This window comes from Xiphias gladius, chromosome 15 (genome assembly GCF_016859285.1).
Source record: "Xiphias gladius isolate SHS-SW01 ecotype Sanya breed wild chromosome 15, ASM1685928v1, whole genome shotgun sequence".
Taxonomy (NCBI): Eukaryota; Metazoa; Chordata; class Actinopteri; order Istiophoriformes; family Xiphiidae; genus Xiphias; species Xiphias gladius.
In genome coordinates this window covers 10,715,500-10,734,967 of record NC_053414.1, presented here as the reverse complement: position 1 = coordinate 10,734,967, position 19,468 = coordinate 10,715,500, and the positions used below count along the sequence as shown (strand labels likewise).

General features: G+C 39.7%; 2 protein-coding genes across 7 annotated transcripts; both read right to left on the bottom strand.

Annotated features, from left to right (window-relative positions):
* Window positions 1-1,242: 1,242 nt before the first annotated feature.
* casp3a (caspase 3, apoptosis-related cysteine peptidase a) lies at window positions 1,243-7,310 on the bottom strand. The gene is made up of 6 exons (XM_040146788.1): window positions 7,063-7,310; window positions 6,625-6,758; window positions 2,974-3,102; window positions 2,665-2,840; window positions 2,443-2,554; window positions 1,243-2,339 (listed from the first exon to the last, which is right to left on the bottom strand). The coding sequence occupies exons 1-6, from the start codon at window positions 7,125-7,127 to the stop codon at window positions 2,110-2,112; spliced, it is 846 nt and encodes a 281-aa protein (XP_040002722.1). The 5' UTR covers window positions 7,128-7,310; the 3' UTR covers window positions 1,243-2,109.
* A 1,462-nt stretch (window positions 7,311-8,772) lies between these two features.
* Window positions 8,773-19,156, bottom strand: LOC120800041 (oxysterol-binding protein 1-like). Of its 6 annotated transcripts, none has more exons than XM_040145804.1 (18): window positions 19,047-19,156; window positions 17,903-18,073; window positions 17,446-17,654; window positions 17,112-17,274; window positions 16,859-16,970; window positions 16,566-16,764; window positions 16,356-16,470; window positions 16,158-16,221; window positions 15,871-16,038; window positions 15,526-15,771; window positions 15,119-15,239; window positions 14,813-14,916; window positions 14,558-14,653; window positions 14,068-14,252; window positions 13,722-13,951; window positions 13,531-13,569; window positions 13,300-13,347; window positions 8,773-11,596 (listed from the first exon to the last, which is right to left on the bottom strand). In XM_040145804.1, the coding sequence occupies exons 2-18, from the start codon at window positions 18,034-18,036 to the stop codon at window positions 11,454-11,456; spliced, it is 2,376 nt and encodes a 791-aa protein (XP_040001738.1). In that variant the 5' UTR covers window positions 18,037-18,073; window positions 19,047-19,156; the 3' UTR covers window positions 8,773-11,453. The 6 variants fall into 6 exon arrangements, with proteins under 6 accessions (XP_040001738.1, XP_040001739.1, XP_040001740.1 ...); XM_040145805.1 differs by having other exon boundaries at window positions 16,164-16,221; XM_040145806.1 differs by lacking the exon at window positions 13,531-13,569.
* Window positions 19,157-19,468: the final 312 nt, after the last annotated feature.

Below are 19,468 nucleotides of genomic sequence, written 5' to 3'. Positions count from 1 at the left end.
TACGCAAACAACAATCACACAGTACAGTCAATAAATCATTCTAGAAATGATTTACTTGTGATTGTGTCCCTTGCTGATTGTATCCAGTCCCAAGACTATATTCTTAAAATGAATAGGGGTGAAGAAAATGAATGGATGTCATGCGTATGAACTAGTGGGTTTGGGTGGCAATGTTAAGGTGTAGTTTTTTTTAAAATCGAACTCTAATTCAAAGGTGTATTTTGTTGAATGCGGGCGTTGACCACAGAAAAATCAGCTGTGGTTCTATGTATTCAGAACATCCAGCATGTAGTAAATGGTCCGTGTGTGGAAGCAGTTTTAGGTACAGTGCCTCAGTGCTGGCAGTGAAGGAATCTGAGGCCCAGTTTTATTTGGCCCCGGGCCTCAGGATCTGGTGGCCCAGTTTTTCTCACCTCCAGGCATGCCAAATCTGGAGTAATCCTGCCTGCTTACACTCAAGGCAGTGTACACAAATAGACCCTTTGCAGTGTTTGTAGAGGTTAATTCTTTTACAAGATATGAACAAAACTGGGAAGACTTCATGAAAATGTGTGCGCCTTAACCTTAATGATACATCTGTTCTTTATCTTGTAATTATCTTTACTGCTGTTATAGCATAAGAGCCAAAAACAAAATTAGTAACACTGTTTTTGAAAAGTGGTCTTTATTATTCAAAAAAAACAAAAAACAAAACCGCTTACAAAACAGTGATATTGCAAAAAAAGCCAAAGGGTCACGGTCATAGCAAACTGTAGTATATTCATAGGATATAAAAACTGGATTGTCAAATAACAGTGAAATATCTGTAACTGTATAAGCGATTTCAGCTAGTTTGCCAAAAATATTGAAAGCAGTCAGTTCACTTAAAAATGACCAGGACCTGGGGTAGGGCATCGTCACATTGTGCTTAGTTATAGATCACTGAATGCTGATTGTTACATACAAAGGTTTGACTCACAGAGAAGTGAAAGATAGTTAGTACCTTAGCAAAGGAAAAAAGGCATCCAATTTGCTGTCACATCTTTTAAAAACCACAAGTAATACATGAACCACAGCTAAATATGAAATATTAAGTTGAGTTCAAGTAGGAAAAACTCAACAAATTTTGCCTCAAATAACAGCAGTGTCCAGGTTGGCTGGCTTTACTCATGCATGCTATGCAGAAAAACTTGAATCCCCACTAATTTAGGGATGTTTATAGGGAACAGTTCATTCAAAAGAAATTCGTGTTTAGAAAATAATTATGAAAAACATCAAGAATTTAATTCTTAGCCTTAAAACTAACAAAACACACGATAGCTTACTGGGTGCTCCTGCACATGCTACATAACATTATTAGCTGATTTACCTACTGAGTGTAAGTGATGCATTCATTTAGGCTCCAGCCAAATCTTCAGGTACAAATTCACTGACTGACAGCAGATGTCTACAATGACTCATCAGTGTAAAAAATAATAACAACAGAAAACAAAGGCACAGAAATTACACACATGATCCCTTAATGACAGACAAAACAGATCTTGCTTAGACTCGAGTTACACGGCTGATTCACAAGTATGCTCCTGCTGTAGGGCAATAAGCCCTTCTATGGTTTCATGATTAAACAGATACACAATCTAACACTTGATTTCAAACTGGCTCCCAGTATTTTTCCCTGAAATGTGTGTGTTGTGTACAGCAAAGAGGCATCTACTGGTAACAAACTGTGAGTTTTGGAATTATAAGGTAAATTACATTTTTTATCTGCAGATTTTCATGATTTTCAAAGTTTAAATGTTTTTGTTTTATTTTGACAATGTTTTTAAAAATAACTTTTCCAGGTTAAATGCGTAAAAAGAAATGCTGCTGGGATAAAAATTTGACAGCCTTATATCTCAGAACAGTAGCTCACACATAAAGAACCTTATAATCCCAAGCTTGTGAAATGTAATAGGAATTTGCATCACAATTCCTCTCCCAGAAATATGTAAGGTTATGATTCAAGATATATTCAGTTTGAAAGTGTAAACTAAAATAATTCACAAACACGGCCCTCCCATACACATCCTCAGGCCTTTCTTTCGCAGCTGAAGCTCTGCCGGGCTGAAGTCTTCTGATGTGGAGATGACATCAAGGAGAAAAATACATCTCTTTGGTCAGCATTGACACGATGCATGGGATTTGTTTCTTTGCATGAAAACCTGGCGAGTTGGAGACAGACTCAAACTCTACTGCCACCTTGTGGTTAACTCGTGTCATGATGTGCAGGAGCTCCAATTCTTTTCCATATTTGCCTATCATATCGCAGAGCGACTGGATGAACCAGGACCCGGTCATAGTATTCCTCCATGAGTAGTAGCCTGTAGATGGATGAGTGATAGAATAAAAGGTATTTCAATACAATATTTAAAAAGGAAACAATACATATGCAAAAAGACCTCTGTTGAGTGTATTAGTGTTAACCTGGGGCTGTGGAAAAGGCGTAGAGGAAGTCAGCTTCCACGGGGATCTTGGGAGTGTCCTCTTGTCTGCTGTCGGGTTCAATGCCTGCATCCAGATCAGTGCCTCTGCAAGCCTACTCAATGTGCACACAAAAAGAACAGGAACTGGTTACAGGTTACATACTTTAGCAAAGCCCAAGATAGGTTAGTGCAGAGGGGGGAAAAGGACAAACTCTTAAAATACCTGGATGAAGAAGAGTTTGGGCTTTCCAACCAGAGATTTGCAGCGGTCACCTCGAAAAAGTGATGTGAGGTACTTAAGCTCTATTGAGCTATCTGTACCAAAGAACACACCCTCATCTCCGTGACTCAACAGAACACAGACAAATGAGGCAGAGCAGCTGTGATCTTCCTTTGACACTGAAGGGGGGGAAAAAAAAAAAAAAAAAGTATAGTATTCAATATGTTTTTATACGAGCTGATATAGAAGGGGGAAAAGAGTCACAGTATTAATTTGTATTTGTAATTTGTAGTCATTTTACATTATACTTACCCAAAGTTAAAACCTGTTTCATCTGCTCGACTGTCTGGTCGTTGTAGACCTTCACTTTATAACCCAACTTGGTAAACACTTTCATCACGTTGGCTGCATCTACGTCTGTACCATTTCGCTGATTCATACCTTAAATAAAAACAGAACAACTGTTGTTCTGTTTACTTGACAAACACAATGAAAACACATTTACAAAAAAAACAACAACAAAAAAAAAAAAAAAAAAAAAAACACCACATCTCTTGATTCCTCATAAGTACTATAGATTTTTCCACTGGTACACACTATAGGCAGCTGGAAACAAAGCGCATATTGATCTATTTTCCTGTAATTTTAAAAGGCCATGCACACCCATGCTACAACCCCAAAGGCAATTAAAATTATTTTGGCTAATTAGACCTCTTTTTGTGACTGGGTGGGAGTGAATGGACTGTGCTTGATTGCCTTGTGCCTCACTCTCATGTTAGCTTTGTTGCACCTGCAAGGGTGGGACAAATTACACCGTTATCATTGACTGCGCTCCATTTGGTCATGCCAGCGTCCCATTTTTTTACATTGTGGCAAGGCCGGAGAAACCCGCTTAAATGGCGTGGAGGAGGTAAAGGAGACGGCTGGTATGACGCTGAATCTCTGTCTGCTGAGAATCAAACAGAAGCATGTGCTAGAGATGCTGTGATAAACTTTAATTCTATCTTTGCACAGCTAGTAAGTGACGGCAAAGACACTACAAAACCTTTTGGATTCAGCCATGCCGACTCAAATGTATTCATTTTCTCTGTACCAATGCTGTTGGTACACAGGGTATTTTGTTTACGTGGCCCACAGAGCCTGCGATTCGGGTTGGTGTAACTGGCATGTGCCATTTTGTGTGCCCAATTCAAACGGAATGAAAACAACACCCAACCTGCACAAACCGCCACCATGCTGGTGGGGTTATGGGTTGCACCCATTCTTAATAGTACATAACGTCCGCTGAAAACACCTACACAGTAAATAATAAAATTATTGATGGCTGAATTCCATTTGCTGGCTCACTGTCATACTGGGCCACTTGAATAGAACAGAGCCATCATTAAGTTATTGTTTAACATATGTGCTTTTCCTACTATGACATGTCAAAATGTCTTCTGTGAAAAAGGCCTATACAGGCAGTTACAAAATAACTTTTTTTTACTGAAATCTTAATTTTGTAAAATTAGTTGAAATAAATTGATTTTATTTAATGTATACATTAATTCTATTCAAATAATCTATTTTATGTTTTAATACTTTTAGCCATGGTACATGTACATTGTCAAACCTTTTAAACACAGAGCTACTTTACACAGATCAGGATCAGCTCCTTCCAAGAGCGATTAGTGCATCTTGTCAGACTGAGTCTTGATCTGACTTTTACTTACACCCTAATACTGCTACATTTTTAACAACGCTGGATGGGCGCAACTACGTCGTGTACCATCAAACTACACCATTTAGCCACCTGGCCACTCACTGTTGGAGGATTGGACATCTCTGGTTTGTTAGCTACAGTAGCTGTGGTCACCTGCTCTGTTTGTGAGAGCGAGGCTGTGGGCCACAACTACCTAGCTAAATTTAACACAAAATCTTATTGGCTATTTCAAAAAATGCTGTAATTTTCTTGGAAACAGGGTTAGGGGAATTCTACGTATGAACGAATCTACCATAACAAGAATCTTTTCTTGGTTGAACAGATGGAAAGAATTAAATGAACTTGACAGGCTTAACTGCTGCTGATGTTTACCCAACTAATATCATGTATTTGCTCTTAGAACATCAAGCCATCCAATGAGCAAGCAGTCAGGTGTACTCAGTTAGTCCTGCTAGACAGGTTTCTGAAACACAAGCCTGACAGCAGAAAAAAGACCATAACAGACTCTGATGCTCTATACACTAAGGGCAGACTGAAGCTGTATTTGCTTGCATTGATATCCAAGGTCTTCTCAGCCAGATATTAGAGGCTCTTTCAATACTAGCAGACACAGCTCGTCCAGCTTAGATTGAACAACATCCCTGTTTCCAATAAAGGGTAGACGAGGACTGAGGTCAACTCATGGTTTCATACAGTATCTCCAACTATTCAAGACATCAAGCCTTTATATTCTCAGAGAAGCAAGTGCTAGACATATACTCCCCCATAGACCCTTAAGGGGCAGACATGGTCATGCTTCACAAAAAGATTATGAACACCCAAAAGGATACATGTAACAACATATGTGATGACTTTCTTTGAATACTGTCACCCTGAAGCAAGACCACCAGAATATCCATGTGAATGTGCCATTAAGTACATGTACAGAATGAACATCCTCACACATATACCTGAACTTCCTGATGGGCTGCTGACAGTACGCTGCGCTGGCTGTTATTGAATTGTACTGTGTTGTGTTATCAAATGCATGAATGCATATACATGAATTATATAGCAACGGCCTGCTTGTTCTCATTCTCTACAGCCAACATAGGAACTGCCACTGATCTAACTTGAACATCTACTTAACTGGCATGGGATGCAGTTAAATGATATCCACAGCAACAAGTTTAAATTGGGTCCCTTAGCAGACCTATCATCTCATGAAGGTGTGGATGTTTGATTTGATAGATCACTTGCTCTGCTATATACTGAGATGGCAAGTGCAAGAAGCAAAGCATTACTTTACTGTTACCTATAGAAAAAAAAAAAAAAAGGCAGAGTGCTTCTCTCAGACCGAGATGTCTATTTCTGTAAGGCCAGGCCATGTATGATTGGTTCTGATATATACAGCATATTGGAGCAAACAGCCCGGTTGCAGAAGGACAGACAAACACTACAAATAATCACAGGCCCACGTCTACCAACACCAGTGAGCTCCACTGCCTAGAGATCTCACCATGGAGTTCAACCCAACCAAACACTTGCTGGTCAATCACCTGCACAAGAAGCGGCATCACCTCACAATCGCTGGCAGGTTCACAAGCGACATCACAGCTTTCTGACAGGAATGTCCTCGCATCAGATTACCATATCTGGGGTACGCCAAATGGAAACTGGCGACACTACTGCAGGGATAACACAGGCACCTCTAGGGACAGCTACCTTTTTAACAGCTAAACAAACAGTGTACATTTGAGCCAACGTACCTTAGCCATTAACCTTAGGCTAAATGGTCACTTTAGTCTAGATAAACTCAGCATTTTAAAGTGGGATCTCTAAAGTTCCTGCGTGGCTTTTTTTTTGATTGGACAATATCAAGAGAGAGTGTTCATTACCTTGTAACTTATACTATAATTGACTATGATTACACTTTAGAGTATCAAATATAGCAAATGACAAATGCCAATCATGAGAACCTAACACTGTGTCTCATAATTGCTTATTTTGTCTGACTAATTGAGTCCAAAACCTGCGGGTATTTAATATTCAAATTACAATGATACAGAGTGTAGAAGAGCAAGCAAATATTTAGCTTTAAGTAGAAGTTACCACCAGATGCTTGTACTTTTTCTTACCATGATTAACTAATAATTTCCAATTCTTCAGTTTCAGCAGTAAGTAAAAAAATAGGCTGAATCTGACTATGAAAAGTTTTGTTTCATCAGTCATTAAGTGACCACAGCCCTGCCAAAATAAGCACAAAAAAACAAAATAAACACCTGTTCTTTTCTCAAAGTTCTTATTGTTGATAATGATGCACTGGCCGATGCTGGGGAAACTGAGGCTATATCTGAAGCTGTGGGAGTGAGGCTTGGCCCCCGCGTCCAGGGCAAAAACTGAAGACCCCTCTGACCTGAAGGAAAACAAAGATATGGAAGACAACAACAAGCAGTGAGCAACGCACAATAAAGAACAGGCTGATGTAAGTAATGGAGGAAGCATTTAAACCCGGAGCTACAGGCCTGCAATAGTACTTTATATATGACCTGAATAACTCAATGCTAAAAGATTTTTACAGGATTACAAACAACAGCTAGTATGTAATAAACAGCGAGTGAAATATTATGCTAGTGACACGGAACGAACAGTGTTCTCATCACTGACTGCTAACAACAAAAGCTAAAGATAGCTATCTAGCTATATTAGGAGTGACTCACTGTTGTCCATCGTCTCGCCTTGCGTCTGTGGAGTCTTCTCCAGGTCCAGGTCCATTAACCGACATCTTTTCCGCTCACTAACCGCTAACCAGACAGTACAACTACACGCCCTGTGTGATTACACGGCAGCACTCACAAACCACCGAAACAGGCGAGTTAGGGGGAGAGGAACCAGCTAGCCGCGCCTGGCCGGTAAACAAAGATGCTAGCGTAACGCGGAGATGCGCTCGTTATAGACGCCCCGTCCTCCCGTTGTGAGAGGCGACTCGCGCCTCCTCCTCTGATGACGCCCATTGCTTTTTTTTTTTTTGTTTTTTTTTTTCTCCCCCTAACAATTACCGAGTAAGGAATTTTCACCCGACACACCATTTGGATTTTTATATCGTATGTATTCAGTTAACTAAAAATAAAGGTTTCTCATTGAGGGTTGAGGGTTCTCGATGCTGTTTCCGAGCCTCCCTCGCACTGCCCTAGCGGTAAGAACATTCAAATACACCTATAAAAACTGCTAGTGACCTGTAGTCTCAGTGTCAGTTTCAGACTGCCCGTAAACCCCGCAAATTCCCAGAGAAAAATTTTTATTACCCCTGATGTTACCGCATATTATATCAGGAGATTTTAATGCATACATTCTGTTGTTTTTTTTTAAACTGGAGATTTCAAACTTAATTGTTTTCTCTCCTAAATAAACTCTACTTCATGCCACCCTAGAGTCTATCATTTTTAATCATAAAGCTCTAGTTGACTGTCACGGATGTGTAAACATTATAAATTGGATGTTGTTTGATAAAGATCTGTGATAATACTTTTCTAAGAGTTGGAGAAAATTACTATGGTTTTTCTCCTAAACTAGCATTTCACAGGACTAAACACTGACTGATCGAAAGCCTGAATAATAAACCAGACTATCTCACAAGTAAAAGCTGTGTATTATTGTGGAACGTATTTACACAAGTACTTTACTTAGGTAGCAACAATTGTTAACTAACTAAGGCAGTCAAGACTAGACTAGCTGTACTTCAACAAGGCAGAATTAATATATACTGTTTACACATTAGTGCATCAGTAATTATCCAGTAATATAACATTTCTAACTAACCTTTCTGTATGAGCACTTTTAATTTAGAGTTTTATGATACTACCTGACACTAGAGTTGACTGTATGCTCTATTCTTAGGTGTAATTTTGGATGCTAGACCTTTACATTGTGATTTGGCTACGTTTGCTTAAGTTAAAAAAAGAAAAGCAAAATCTAAATACAATGGAGCCCTGGACAAACTTGGCCCAGGATTTTTATTTAACATTACTGTTAAGTGACCAGAGAGAAAGGAAAACGTTGTTTGAGACCATGCTTACCCCATGGAAATACAGACTTTTTTCTGCCATATCCTCACTAATCATCACTGAATTTTTCCAGGTCTGTATTTATGAAATGAGCCCCATCAGTCATTAGATGTTGCAGACTGAATGCTGGGTACTATGCTATAACTGCACAGATGAAGATTTACATTTCTACCTCGAGTGTTTAGAGATATCTTTTATTTAACATATTTTTTTTTGCCTGGTATTGCGTATTTAATGTGGTTAAACCCACCTGTACACCACTTCAAGCAGGTTAAAATAAAAGTAAAATTATGCTTTATAAATCTTAACTAGTATGAGTTGTTTTGTGATTTACTGTTGAAAGAAAAATTAATGAAACCAAAGATATGCACTTCATGTCCATACAGACTTTAATATTGTCAACCTCTAATACAATCTTGCTTAAAAAACAATTAATTGACAGAAAAGGGGAAAAGTATGCTCAGACTGAAAGTGATACATATGTATATTTTTTACTTATGTACATATGTTTGCAATTACTGAACATGGTTTAGGAATAGTTTCCAAAACAAACTCACAAAGTGACAAAGTCTTCAGTAGCGGACATCAAAAGCTGACCGTTAATCAGTCAAAATCAAGGGCAAATTAAATCACTGATGTACTGTACTAAAGTGCAATAATACCTTCAGTCTCATTTTGTGCAGGGAAAAAAAAAACCATAGCTTAAACAATAAGAGAGATGAAAAAAAAGTATAAACTTAAGAAACAGTTAAAAACAAAGAAGTAATGCTTGGGCTAGACAATTAAGACCAGTGGATAAAAATCAAGATTATATTGTATTAAAAAGGACAGAGAGGACAGAAAGAAACCTGTAAACTCATTCCGTACTTGAAGAGATGTAATCTAGTATCGAGATATCTGTTTAAATGATGTACAAAGCAAAAGTTGACGGTAGGAAGGAACAGTGTAGATCAAAAACAAAGGATTATAATTTAAAATATAAAGCTTTCCTAGTCTGTGAAGGGTGACTTATGGTAACATGGTACACTCACTTCAGACAATGAAAATATTTCCAGATCTGAGTAAATAAAAATGACAAAGAAAAAAAAAAAAAATTAAAACTGCATCACTGCCCCTAGGTTGTCTATCAACATAACAAGTTAAAATCACAATTACTTTACTATTTAATATATTTAAAACAGAAATATTTGCAACAATATGTTTTGTGATCTTCATTTTCAGTGTTATCCTTTTAAGTACACTTAAATATTAAAATGAAATGAACAATTCCATCAGCCACAGTCCTTCTTCCACTCAAATGACAGACAACAAACAGAGAGTTTTAGCCGTCTTGCCTCACACTGCCCTCATATCACATTTTGTGCCACACGTATACGCACTGAGGCACTCTTATTGCTGTCAGTTAAAAATCTACAGTCACAAAACACAAAGACAAAAATATCCTACTTCAAAATTAAAGCTATGGTCAATAAGTTTGAAGGAAACCGGGAAGACAAAAGCACTTGCCTCATTTCACATCACTTAACTAATCATCAAGCTGGAAGAAATCCGCGCACAGCTCAGTGACAACTTAGAGTGCAGCCCTGCTGCTCTAAATTTAGTCACAACTAAACAGAGGCTCACAAAACAACCGTTGTCCTGTGAGCCCTTACTTTGAAAGCAGCGTTGAAATCGTTGATCCAAGTATTACAAACTTTAGGTGTGAAAATACAAGTCTGAAATTCATGTACTTGGGTGGAGGAGCAGGGCAGACTTGCTAACACACTTTATCTTAGACATAAGGATTAAAGTAAATCTAACACACTGCATCAGACAATATGGCCTGGATCCTGCTTTCAATTAGATGGTCAACAGCTACAGTCTTTAAAATGAACTGCTGACGTTCAAATGTTTCCTCCCTCGTCGTTTGCAAGAATGCCATTCATATTTTTGTATTTCATATTTTCATCGGTACCAATACAAATTTGTGTTGGTACCACTACTTCAGTTTACCATTATTTTTCCTCAAAGACAAAGGAAATGTTATGCTTCAAGAGTGAGTATTACAGGAAGAGGAGTGGCATAATCATAATGAACTACTTTTACAGGTCTACACCACTGCCCTTTATTATCACCAACATATTTTGAAATAGCCTAGTTGACTGCAAAAACTAAAAAAAAAAAAAGAAGGCTAATATGTAGATATAATATACCTCTAGACTTGTTGTTTCACTTCAGTTAATAAAGTAGCACCGCAATTCACCATAAATTCAAAGGCAAACTCTGTATCATGTTGGTGTTTGTGACACTTCACATTTAAAGTAATTGCTTAAATATACTAGTAATTAATTCCTTAAGAAAAAAAAAAAAAAAAACCTGTTGAACTCACTTTTGTCAGTATCACTGACGCCTTTCTATTTTTGCATTTGATGTGGTCTGAAACTGGTGTAGTGAATATTTACTGTGTGAACTACTGAAAATGTTGGGTATATTTAGACTTTGACTTGCAGTGGTGCTGTTCTGGGGAAGCTGCAATAAATTTAGTGTGAAATTAATAAACATAAGGAGTGCACAACAAACACAAACACATAAATTACATGTTAGGTAGTGGCTCACTCTGTCTAAGCAAACCTAATATATTATAAGATGTCATCGGGATGAATCTTGCCTCTGACAATAGTGCTTCCAAAGAAAATGCATAGTGGCATTAACAGAATAACCGACTGCCAAATGCAACTCAAAGGCTGTACAACAGGTCCCTGGACTGAGACCAAGTAGCAGACCAAGACCTAGATAAAGTGTTTGACAGGGCAGTGAGAGGGGATTCTGAACACCAACCTGATGCAATGTTACTACGTTGAGGGTGAAATCCACATGCCCTTGATCCTGAGCAAATCTCTGCTGGAATAGAGGGGAGCTGGGGGGGGGGGTGATCAGTTGAAGCTACAGACATTGAAGATGGGTTGACGTCAGGCTTGATTCCCCACTTTAGCTGATGTAAGGTAGACCACCTCTTACCATCTTCTCATTTGCACACTACTGAGGGAAACAGGCTGATTCCGCTGTGTTCAGAAGATGTCAGGGCACATGTCCCAGCTGCCTTGGTCCTTTGCCTCCCAGTAACCCCCCTTGTAGACATGCAAGGTCTCTCCGGATACGGGGTCGTCTAGCTTCTCGAACCACAGTGCATGGTGGTTGTCTTGATGGGCGCCTGGAGGAAAAGAAAGAACATCTTTCACCAAGAAGAAGCTTTAGAGGGACATGAGGTGAGGGTTAGGAAGCCGCTGAGCCATGACAACATATCATGCTTAAATTAAGCCAATATGCCTTCAGATAGTTGGCTAAGAAATAGAGATAACAGTATTAAATGTTACCGATTGCGTGGTCTTCAGATGCATCTTATTCAAACCGAATGCAGGAGGCAAAATATCGGTTCACATTGGGTGAAAACACCAATTACTTTCTCTATCATGTACCATGAGGAGAGAACAAGGCTCACAGTGAATGCACTAACTGCCCAGAACCAAAGTATATACTGATCAGTGACTAACAAATACTACACTAAAACACAATCTTTGAGTGCTGGGTTTATTGTGCAAATTCTACAGTTAGCTAAAGCTAGTCCCCAATAAGAGTACCTAAGGACCATTAACACATGGCTAAATAACAAAAAAATAAAAAAAATTAAAAAAAGGGGGGGTGGGGGCAATAGAGAGCAGGACTGATGTTACTTGCTTTTGGCTGGAGCTCCATAAGGACCTTCCTTGCCTTCCACTAAGAGAGAGCAAGTTGCAAAGGATGTAAAGAGGAAATGATGGAAGATGAACAAGGATTTTTTAATCTGGATTCTACTAAATTACTAGAAAACCTCAAATAATTGCACTGTATGTGTTTCATCATGACCAGAATACTTGCTTAAATAAGGGAAGAGTGGTGGTCCATAAGGGGCTGAAAAAGAGGAATGACGGATGAAGTTTTGGGAGATGAGAAATAAAAGAATGGGTATGATCCAAAAATGATTGATACAAAGAAGAATAGTGAGTGAAAGTGTAAGGGGCTACTTGCATGCAACAGGTGTATGAGGGGGAGACTCCTCTGTGTCAGCTGAGCAACACCAGCACAAAAAGAAAGATGTAAATCCACAACTCAGAGACCAAAATCCACACCAGTTTCTTGTTTGTGTACATTTTAAAAGTGCTGCTTGTGGCAGTATACTCATCATAAACAAAAGAGGCCACAGTCGAGACAATTTTTGACCTCCATCTCATGTAAGTATGTCGTCAGTACTAACATTTTTCTTAAAATTATGGCCATGTTTCCCATTAATGCCTTTGCTTTATGCTACAAAGAAAATATCTGTTTCTTCAGTTGAAGTCGCCCCCCCCCCCCACACTGACCAGCCCTACTCCCATTTTTAAATGTCAATCAATGCTTTTTTTTGCCATAAAACTATTAGGCACTTTCCTATTTAATCTCTCTTATCAAATGTAATGTCGAAACTAATGTAAGTGCAAAACTTATTCGGTGCTGGTCTCATTTGTTTAAGCCGATTATACTGATGTTTCAAAGTACACGTGGTAAAAATTTAGTAATGTAAAATGGGCATTACATCACCTCTGACCTCTGTCAACCTGTCACATTTAGCTCTGTCCACCATGAACAAGAACAGTTGAAAATGCCCGGTGAGGGAATCTTGCGTATCCTGTTCCAAACAGCATGTGACAAAAAGCAAGTTTTTCTCCACAAATCTCAGCACTGGTTTAAGTAACTGTGAAGTCATTTAGAATAGAGAAAGAAGCCCATCGGCCTCCTGTGGATATGCCAAGGTCATTTCTTACTCACTGCTTTGTTAAAATGCCACTCAAAGCACCTTTAAAAAGTACACTTCATGTTTAACTGTGAAGTGATACTTGCTTTCATCAGAAACCTCACTTGCTTCTGTGCCAGTCTCCTGTGCATCAGCTAAATGGAACAGAAATGTATGAAGGGACAGTAAAATGTGAATGAGCTGTTATCAAGATGATGTAGAAGACATTTAGCACCTTCTTATTACACATACAAACATGTTGTATGTGTGTTTTCGACTCTAGCGTCAATAAAAAGTGCAGACCTACGGTGGGAAAAGACTAAGAGAAGAGTACTTGCTTTTCAAGGGTGAGTCATTGATTGAATCCTCAGTGACAGCTTAGGGTTGAGACAGAGACAAGCAGACAAAGTATACCAAGACAGACAAAGTGGACAAAAGATGTATGAACAGTAAAAAGAAAAAAAAAAAAACATTGGACAGAAACACAAGACAAATAGCCAAAACCAAGCTGCCTTCTTTCCATTCCTACCTTCGTCTGGCGGGCTGGCTGCTTTAACGGCTTCCCTCTCCCTTTCTCGACGGGCCGTGCGCTGTTTTTCTTCTAGCCTCTGTTTCTCTGCGTTAGCCTCATCCCAACGGCCATCCTCCATTAATCGCTGGTCAGGGCGTCTTCGACTGTCTGTTGGCGCCACTCCCTCTTCAGGTTCATTGAGACTCAAGGCCAGTGAGGAGAAGTAGTACATGTTCTCTGCTCCCTCTCTGAAAAGTCATGACAATAGAAGATCACAGGCACGAAGCCACAGTATACTGCCCTGCCTCTACAGCTCCATTTGTTTAAAGGCACTTTCAACTTTTGCTATAAAATAGCAGCTTACGGCAAAGGGTTCTTTCTCCAGATTTCTTTGGCTTTGAGGGTCTGATAGACGGTCCTCTGTTTGCCTTCAGTGCCGTTCTCGCCTTTGCTGCTCTGCATTACCCTGGAAAACTCCATCTTCTCATCCCATGTTCCCGACAGCACGTAATGGGCCTTTCCATCCTTATCTGTTACGACCCCTGTTACCTGAGAGAAAAAACATAGCTTTCAGTGAAGAATGTAATCAAAAAAGCTGACAGATGGTAATACAAGTTAAGAGAATTAATAGCTGCATGGTTTCGGGGTAGCAAAATCATTTCTGAACAAGCAGCCAAGAGCCCAATCCAGTCATAAAAAATAAAAAATAAAAAAAAACTCTATAATTTACTGGTACACCCAAAACTGTAGGTTTATGCATTTCTATCTCCCTGTAAAGTCTGGTTTCACATGCAGTAAGTGCTATAGCATAAAATAACAATACAAAGAAAAAAAAATACATGTGAAAAGCCCACCTTTCTTGGTACATCTCTGGAGAAGTAGCTGTAGGGAGCAAACTTGAGGTGGCAGCGATCTCCTGTCCTGTGGTTCACCACATCTATCTCCCCTGACTGGAAGGAGAGAACGGAAAGGGACAAAATGTTTTGCTGTTTTTTGTTTTGCTGAAGACATCTATGTCATTCATTTTTCCTTAAATAGTTAGTAGTTGTGTCACATGTTTAATGATGTTAACATAAGTTTAATCAACACTTCCTCAGCTTTAGGGTTACCTGATCAATCCATAATTTCCCCACAATAATGTTGTGTACTGTTGTAGTAACTTTTTTCCAAGAGTAGTGATTGTTGCTCTTATCAAATAGACACTGGATAGAACCTGGTGACAGAGAGGGAATGATGTTACATTCAACAGTCTTAATTTTTATCCTGCTCCGTGAAAATGTACTTAACTTGAATCCCACATACAGAAGTTATGAGCTTATAAATGAGAGACTCCATAGAAATAAGGAATTATTTTAATTTTTTACACAGTGTGCACTGACTAACAAACAGTTCAACAAACACACACAGTCACTCACCCAAGGGCATGATAGAGAGATATTTTCCTCTAAATTTGCTGGCTAGCGTAATTTCCTGTCTGAGGGTCCAGCCCTTTTCAGAGAGAGCGTGGTGAGCTGCGGCAGGTGGGTGGTGACTCACCTGAGAAGAGGTGAGTGAAATGAAGGGAGAGAAGAGGTAGCAAAGTTAAATATTAAACATTGTGATAATGTAATGGCTCGAACCTGTTCAAAATAAATATGAAAATGCTTGTTTAAACATACTTCAAGCATGTTTATTTTTTAGAACTGGAATCTGGTAAAACCTGAATGTTATCCCGTACATGGAAGTAAACAAGAACTTCAGTCTAAAGGGAAACAGCTATATACTGCAAAAAGCCCATAGTTGACTGTGTTCCCTGATTAGTTAGGATGTTGGTTCAACATACCTGTTCACACAGGGAGCGGTATCCACACTCTCTGAGTCGATCAAGCTCAAAGGTTTCTCCCAGCAGAGGATTGAAGGGTTTCCCTGTGCGGTGGACGGTCGTGGAGTAGGAAGAGACTGTGAAAGCGGCAACATAACACATCTGCTCTAGAGAACTCTGACATTTAGCAGCCTTATCCAGCAGCTCGTAGTACTCCAGGTCTTCAGATAGACGCTGCAGCATTGAGATGGGTTCGTTGAAATTCACCTAGCAGGTGCAAAGCCACACAGAGAAGAAGTATGATTACTTCTGATTATTATCAAAGAAAAAAACACTTAGATGCCAAAGAGTGTGTGGGTTTCCTACAGGCATTGGTATCTTTGAAAGCTCCTTTCCAATACAGTTCTTCATGATGCTCCACAGATTGAGGTAATAGTTGGGCTTGTCAGGGATACGAGTCCGTCTTTGTCTAACTGGCTCCAGCTCAAGGGGCTGGGGAGACTCCGGATTGGATGCCAAAGACAGTTCATCAAACTGAAGGAAGAAAAGGAAAACAACCTTAAGGTTCAGGTAACTTTGGTGTGTTGACAAGCAGAAAAGATGCCCAGTCAATACAAAATCAGGACTTGCTTGTAAAAACCAACTTAACACACATTTACCGACTGATCGTCCATTCCAATCTCGCTGCTGATCCCACTAACGTTGCTGCCAGATCTCCTGTAGAACAGAGAGACAAAACAGCAGCAAATTTAAGACAAAACATTACGTAAAGAGAGAAAACAATGAAAAAAGTTCAGACTAAAAAAACAAAACAAATACTGACATTTGAAGAAAGAAAGACAGTTAATAACCTGTGATACTTGGGGTCAGCAGGGACAGTAATAAACTCTGCTGGGTCTTCCATAGCATCAAAGAACTCATTGTCATCATCCTCGTCACTGGCATCACCTTTTCCTGAAACACCAGCTAAAGTGAAGAAAGACAGTGGATGAATGAGCGACTAAAAGGCTCAACTGGCCTCGGTTGATAGGTGGAGGTTCGGTTGGGGTTGAGAGCCTTACCTTTGTTACCTAAGGCAGGATTGCTGAATGAAGGGGGGAGAACTGTCGCTCCCCTGAAAGCTCTTTCCAAGTGATTGTGCTGTTTAGCCAGCTGCTCTAAAGTCTCCTCCAGCCGTATCCTCTGGTCTCTTTCAGTCTGTAAGGCCTTCTGCCAGCGCTTACTGTGGTTCTGGGCCAGGGAGAGGAAGTCTCTACATGCCTTGGGGAGCATGGGAACACAACAGCAACATGTCAGCGAGAGAGTCAACAACAGTGTAGTGTGTTCCTCTGTGATTTAAACCGGGAATACTTACATTGATCATGGCGTTAGAGGTGATTCGGAACAGTGTGGCCCTCTCTGTAACTTGTCTGATTTTTTCCCCCATGTCCCCTCCGACACGAATCCCCTCCAGTTCTGACAAAGACCTGTGTGTGTAGAATAAAGGAATACATTAAGGAACATATAAATAGACAAACAAAATAAATAAATGACCTTCACCCATCCCTCTTTTCTTTGAATAAAATTGTTTCTTTCAAAAGAAGTCAAACTGCTCGGATAACTGCTACCTTTGGAGGGCAGACCCATGCTTGACAATGAGATCATTGCAGGTGGTGAGGTCCTCCACCTTGCTGCTCAGTGTCCGTAGTGTGGACTGGATTTCTGAGTTACGGCAGCCTCCCCCCTGTCCTGAGGTGGGGGGCACTGCAGGACAATCATCCCCTGAGTCATCTAAGGAAGAAGAAAGGGAAGATAATATGACCAAAACAAAGAAATGTCACCAGAAAATGCTTTGCACACAGAGAAATACACACATTTGTGCCTCTCATAGCTGCTGCTTTATAAGCTACAGTATATATGATTTTCATTTTATGTCTCAAATCAATGTTTCTTCCCTCTCACCAGATTCTAACTGCATACGGACGGCCTTTGCCTTGGCGAGCTCCAGCGCAGTGATCCATCGCTGGCGCTCTACTTCTGAGCTGGCCTTCAGGTGGTACGTCTGTGCCCCACCGTTGGAAATGACAAAATTGCACGAGTCCTCCACAGTAATATTGGCTGTGGCCAAGTTGATGGTGCCTCGGCATGTGTGACCCATCTCTGCCTGGGTCCTGAAGAAAAACAGAATGAAGGACGGTAAAGCTCAGCGATCTAAATAACTGGTTTGTACGGAATATTGTGGAACCATTTTATTTTCACAAGGCTGCTTTACTTAAATTAGGGAAAAAGAGTGAGATTTAAATATAGACTGTATGGTTAGGGTATATGGCCTCAATGTCCCTCCCTGCTAAGTACCACCTTGGCCACATGTTGAGTCCAGGAAAATCCTGTAAATTCATATAAATTAGATATAACTTACCTATAATATGACAACAGTCCATTGCTCAGAACAAACCAGCGTCGCTGGTAACCTTTTATGTAGTTAGTCCACTTGAAGAGCCAACCCTTGTATGTGTCTCCAGGGATTGGAGTAGGGGGCTTAGGCTCTGACATCTGAACAGCCTGTGGTTTCACTGGGTGAGTTTAGAGCCTGAGGAAAAAAACAAAACAAAACCTAGATTTACATTGATATTTTGTTGTCGGACGTACTGCTGCTCAGGCTGCTCAGTGTTCCTTTCACACATGAAGTGTGTGCACAAACTGGTCTGATGGTTGCTTCAGACACTTGCATCCCAGAGTAAATTGGCATGTCAATGACCAGATTCATAACTTCATTAGGTTATCCTATTACGAATGAAAATTCATTCATTAGCTATATAAGGCACAATGATGTGTTGATTAAAGTGTCTGGTTCTTGAAATTGGAAGAAAAATGTTAACATCCACAAATATTCTAATCTATAATAAACCATTAAGTAAATGTAAACAAACATTGAATCGATACATTAAAAACTAACCTCATGTTTGCTGCGATTGCACGAATTTATATATTATAAATGCTACATGTATGAATGCTGGATGGTCCACGTTTGACATATGTTGTTTACTAACGTTACAGCTAGGAACGTTAAGCAAGGCCATCAAAACAGCCAGGTATGAATGTGGGCTCTTTCTACAATGTCGCTATGGTAGTTTCAGCTTAGATTCGAGTTTAACGTGGAATCTGCAAATTACAACCTAACAAATGGTGGAGAGCTGTGATGACTCTTAATGCTCCTTCAAGCTAACGTTTACTGTGTCCTCACGGCAGCTCTAAAAATTGAGAAATCTCGGTACAGATAACAGTAATCTTGACCCGCCGGTTATACGCCAGCGCGAGGTAAACAACGCCTGTATGTTGTGAGTTATTTCGAGCAACAAGATGCCATTTCCCTACATCAAAGCTACTTAAAACAGCGACCGTCACTAAGCTTGCTGCTAGCTAAATAACAGGAAGCTGTCAAACAGGCTGGCAAGTCGTAGACGATGTCAAAGATCTATTTCTTTCGGTGCACCTCTCTCAGCGTTTCTTTGTTTTAACTGACATTAAGCATTGAGATGTGTTCATATTTTCGTGACACCCACCTTTTCCGTGCAAGATTTCAGCCAGCATGTCGTTTTGGATGAAGCGATGTTAGCCCGCTAGTGTTAGCTTTGCTAACTACTTTGCTACAGGTCGTGTTACAAAATAGCGGTCGATCAGCCCCTTAACCGTCAACTTTAGTTCCACTGATAACAAGCGACATACTAAAACTGAAAATAATAATAATGATAATAAAAAACTGATTAACAATCTATCAATGATGATTCTCATACTATGAGCCTTCCCGGTTGTTTATTATTAGATGATCTTAACGACTGTGTTGTCGTCTTCGGTAGCATTAAAACTATCTAGTACAGTTAAAACGGTTTAATACGGTTACATGCGCAATATCTACACTAGTTTGAAGAAAAAGCAAATGCTTATGTTTTAATAGAATTTAATATTAAGTTAATTTGAGGAATAA

Excerpts from the sequence above, each read along its gene's own strand:
- LOC120800041 (XM_040145804.1), bottom strand. The coding sequence starts at position 18,036 with ATGTCAGAGCCTAAGCCCCCTACTCCAATCCCTGGAGACACATACAAG. Across the intron at positions 16,971-17,111 it reads CATGGGTCTGCCCTCCAAAG|GTCTTTGTCAGAACTGGAGG; the intron begins GTAGCAGTTATC and ends CTACACACACAG. Across the intron at positions 15,240-15,525 it reads ACCGCTCCCTGTGTGAACAG|GTGAGTCACCACCCACCTGC; the intron begins GTATGTTGAACC and ends ACCTCTTCTCAG.
- casp3a (XM_040146788.1), bottom strand. The coding sequence starts at position 7,127 with ATGTCGGTTAATGGACCTGGACCTGGAGAAGACTCCACAGACGCAAGG. Across the intron at positions 6,759-7,062 it reads AGGCGAGACGATGGACAACA|GTCAGAGGGGTCTTCAGTTT; the intron begins GTGAGTCACTCC and ends GTTTTCCTTCAG. Across the intron at positions 2,841-2,973 it reads GAAACAGGTTTTAACTTTGG|TGTCAAAGGAAGATCACAGC; the intron begins GTAAGTATAATG and ends CCCCCCCTTCAG.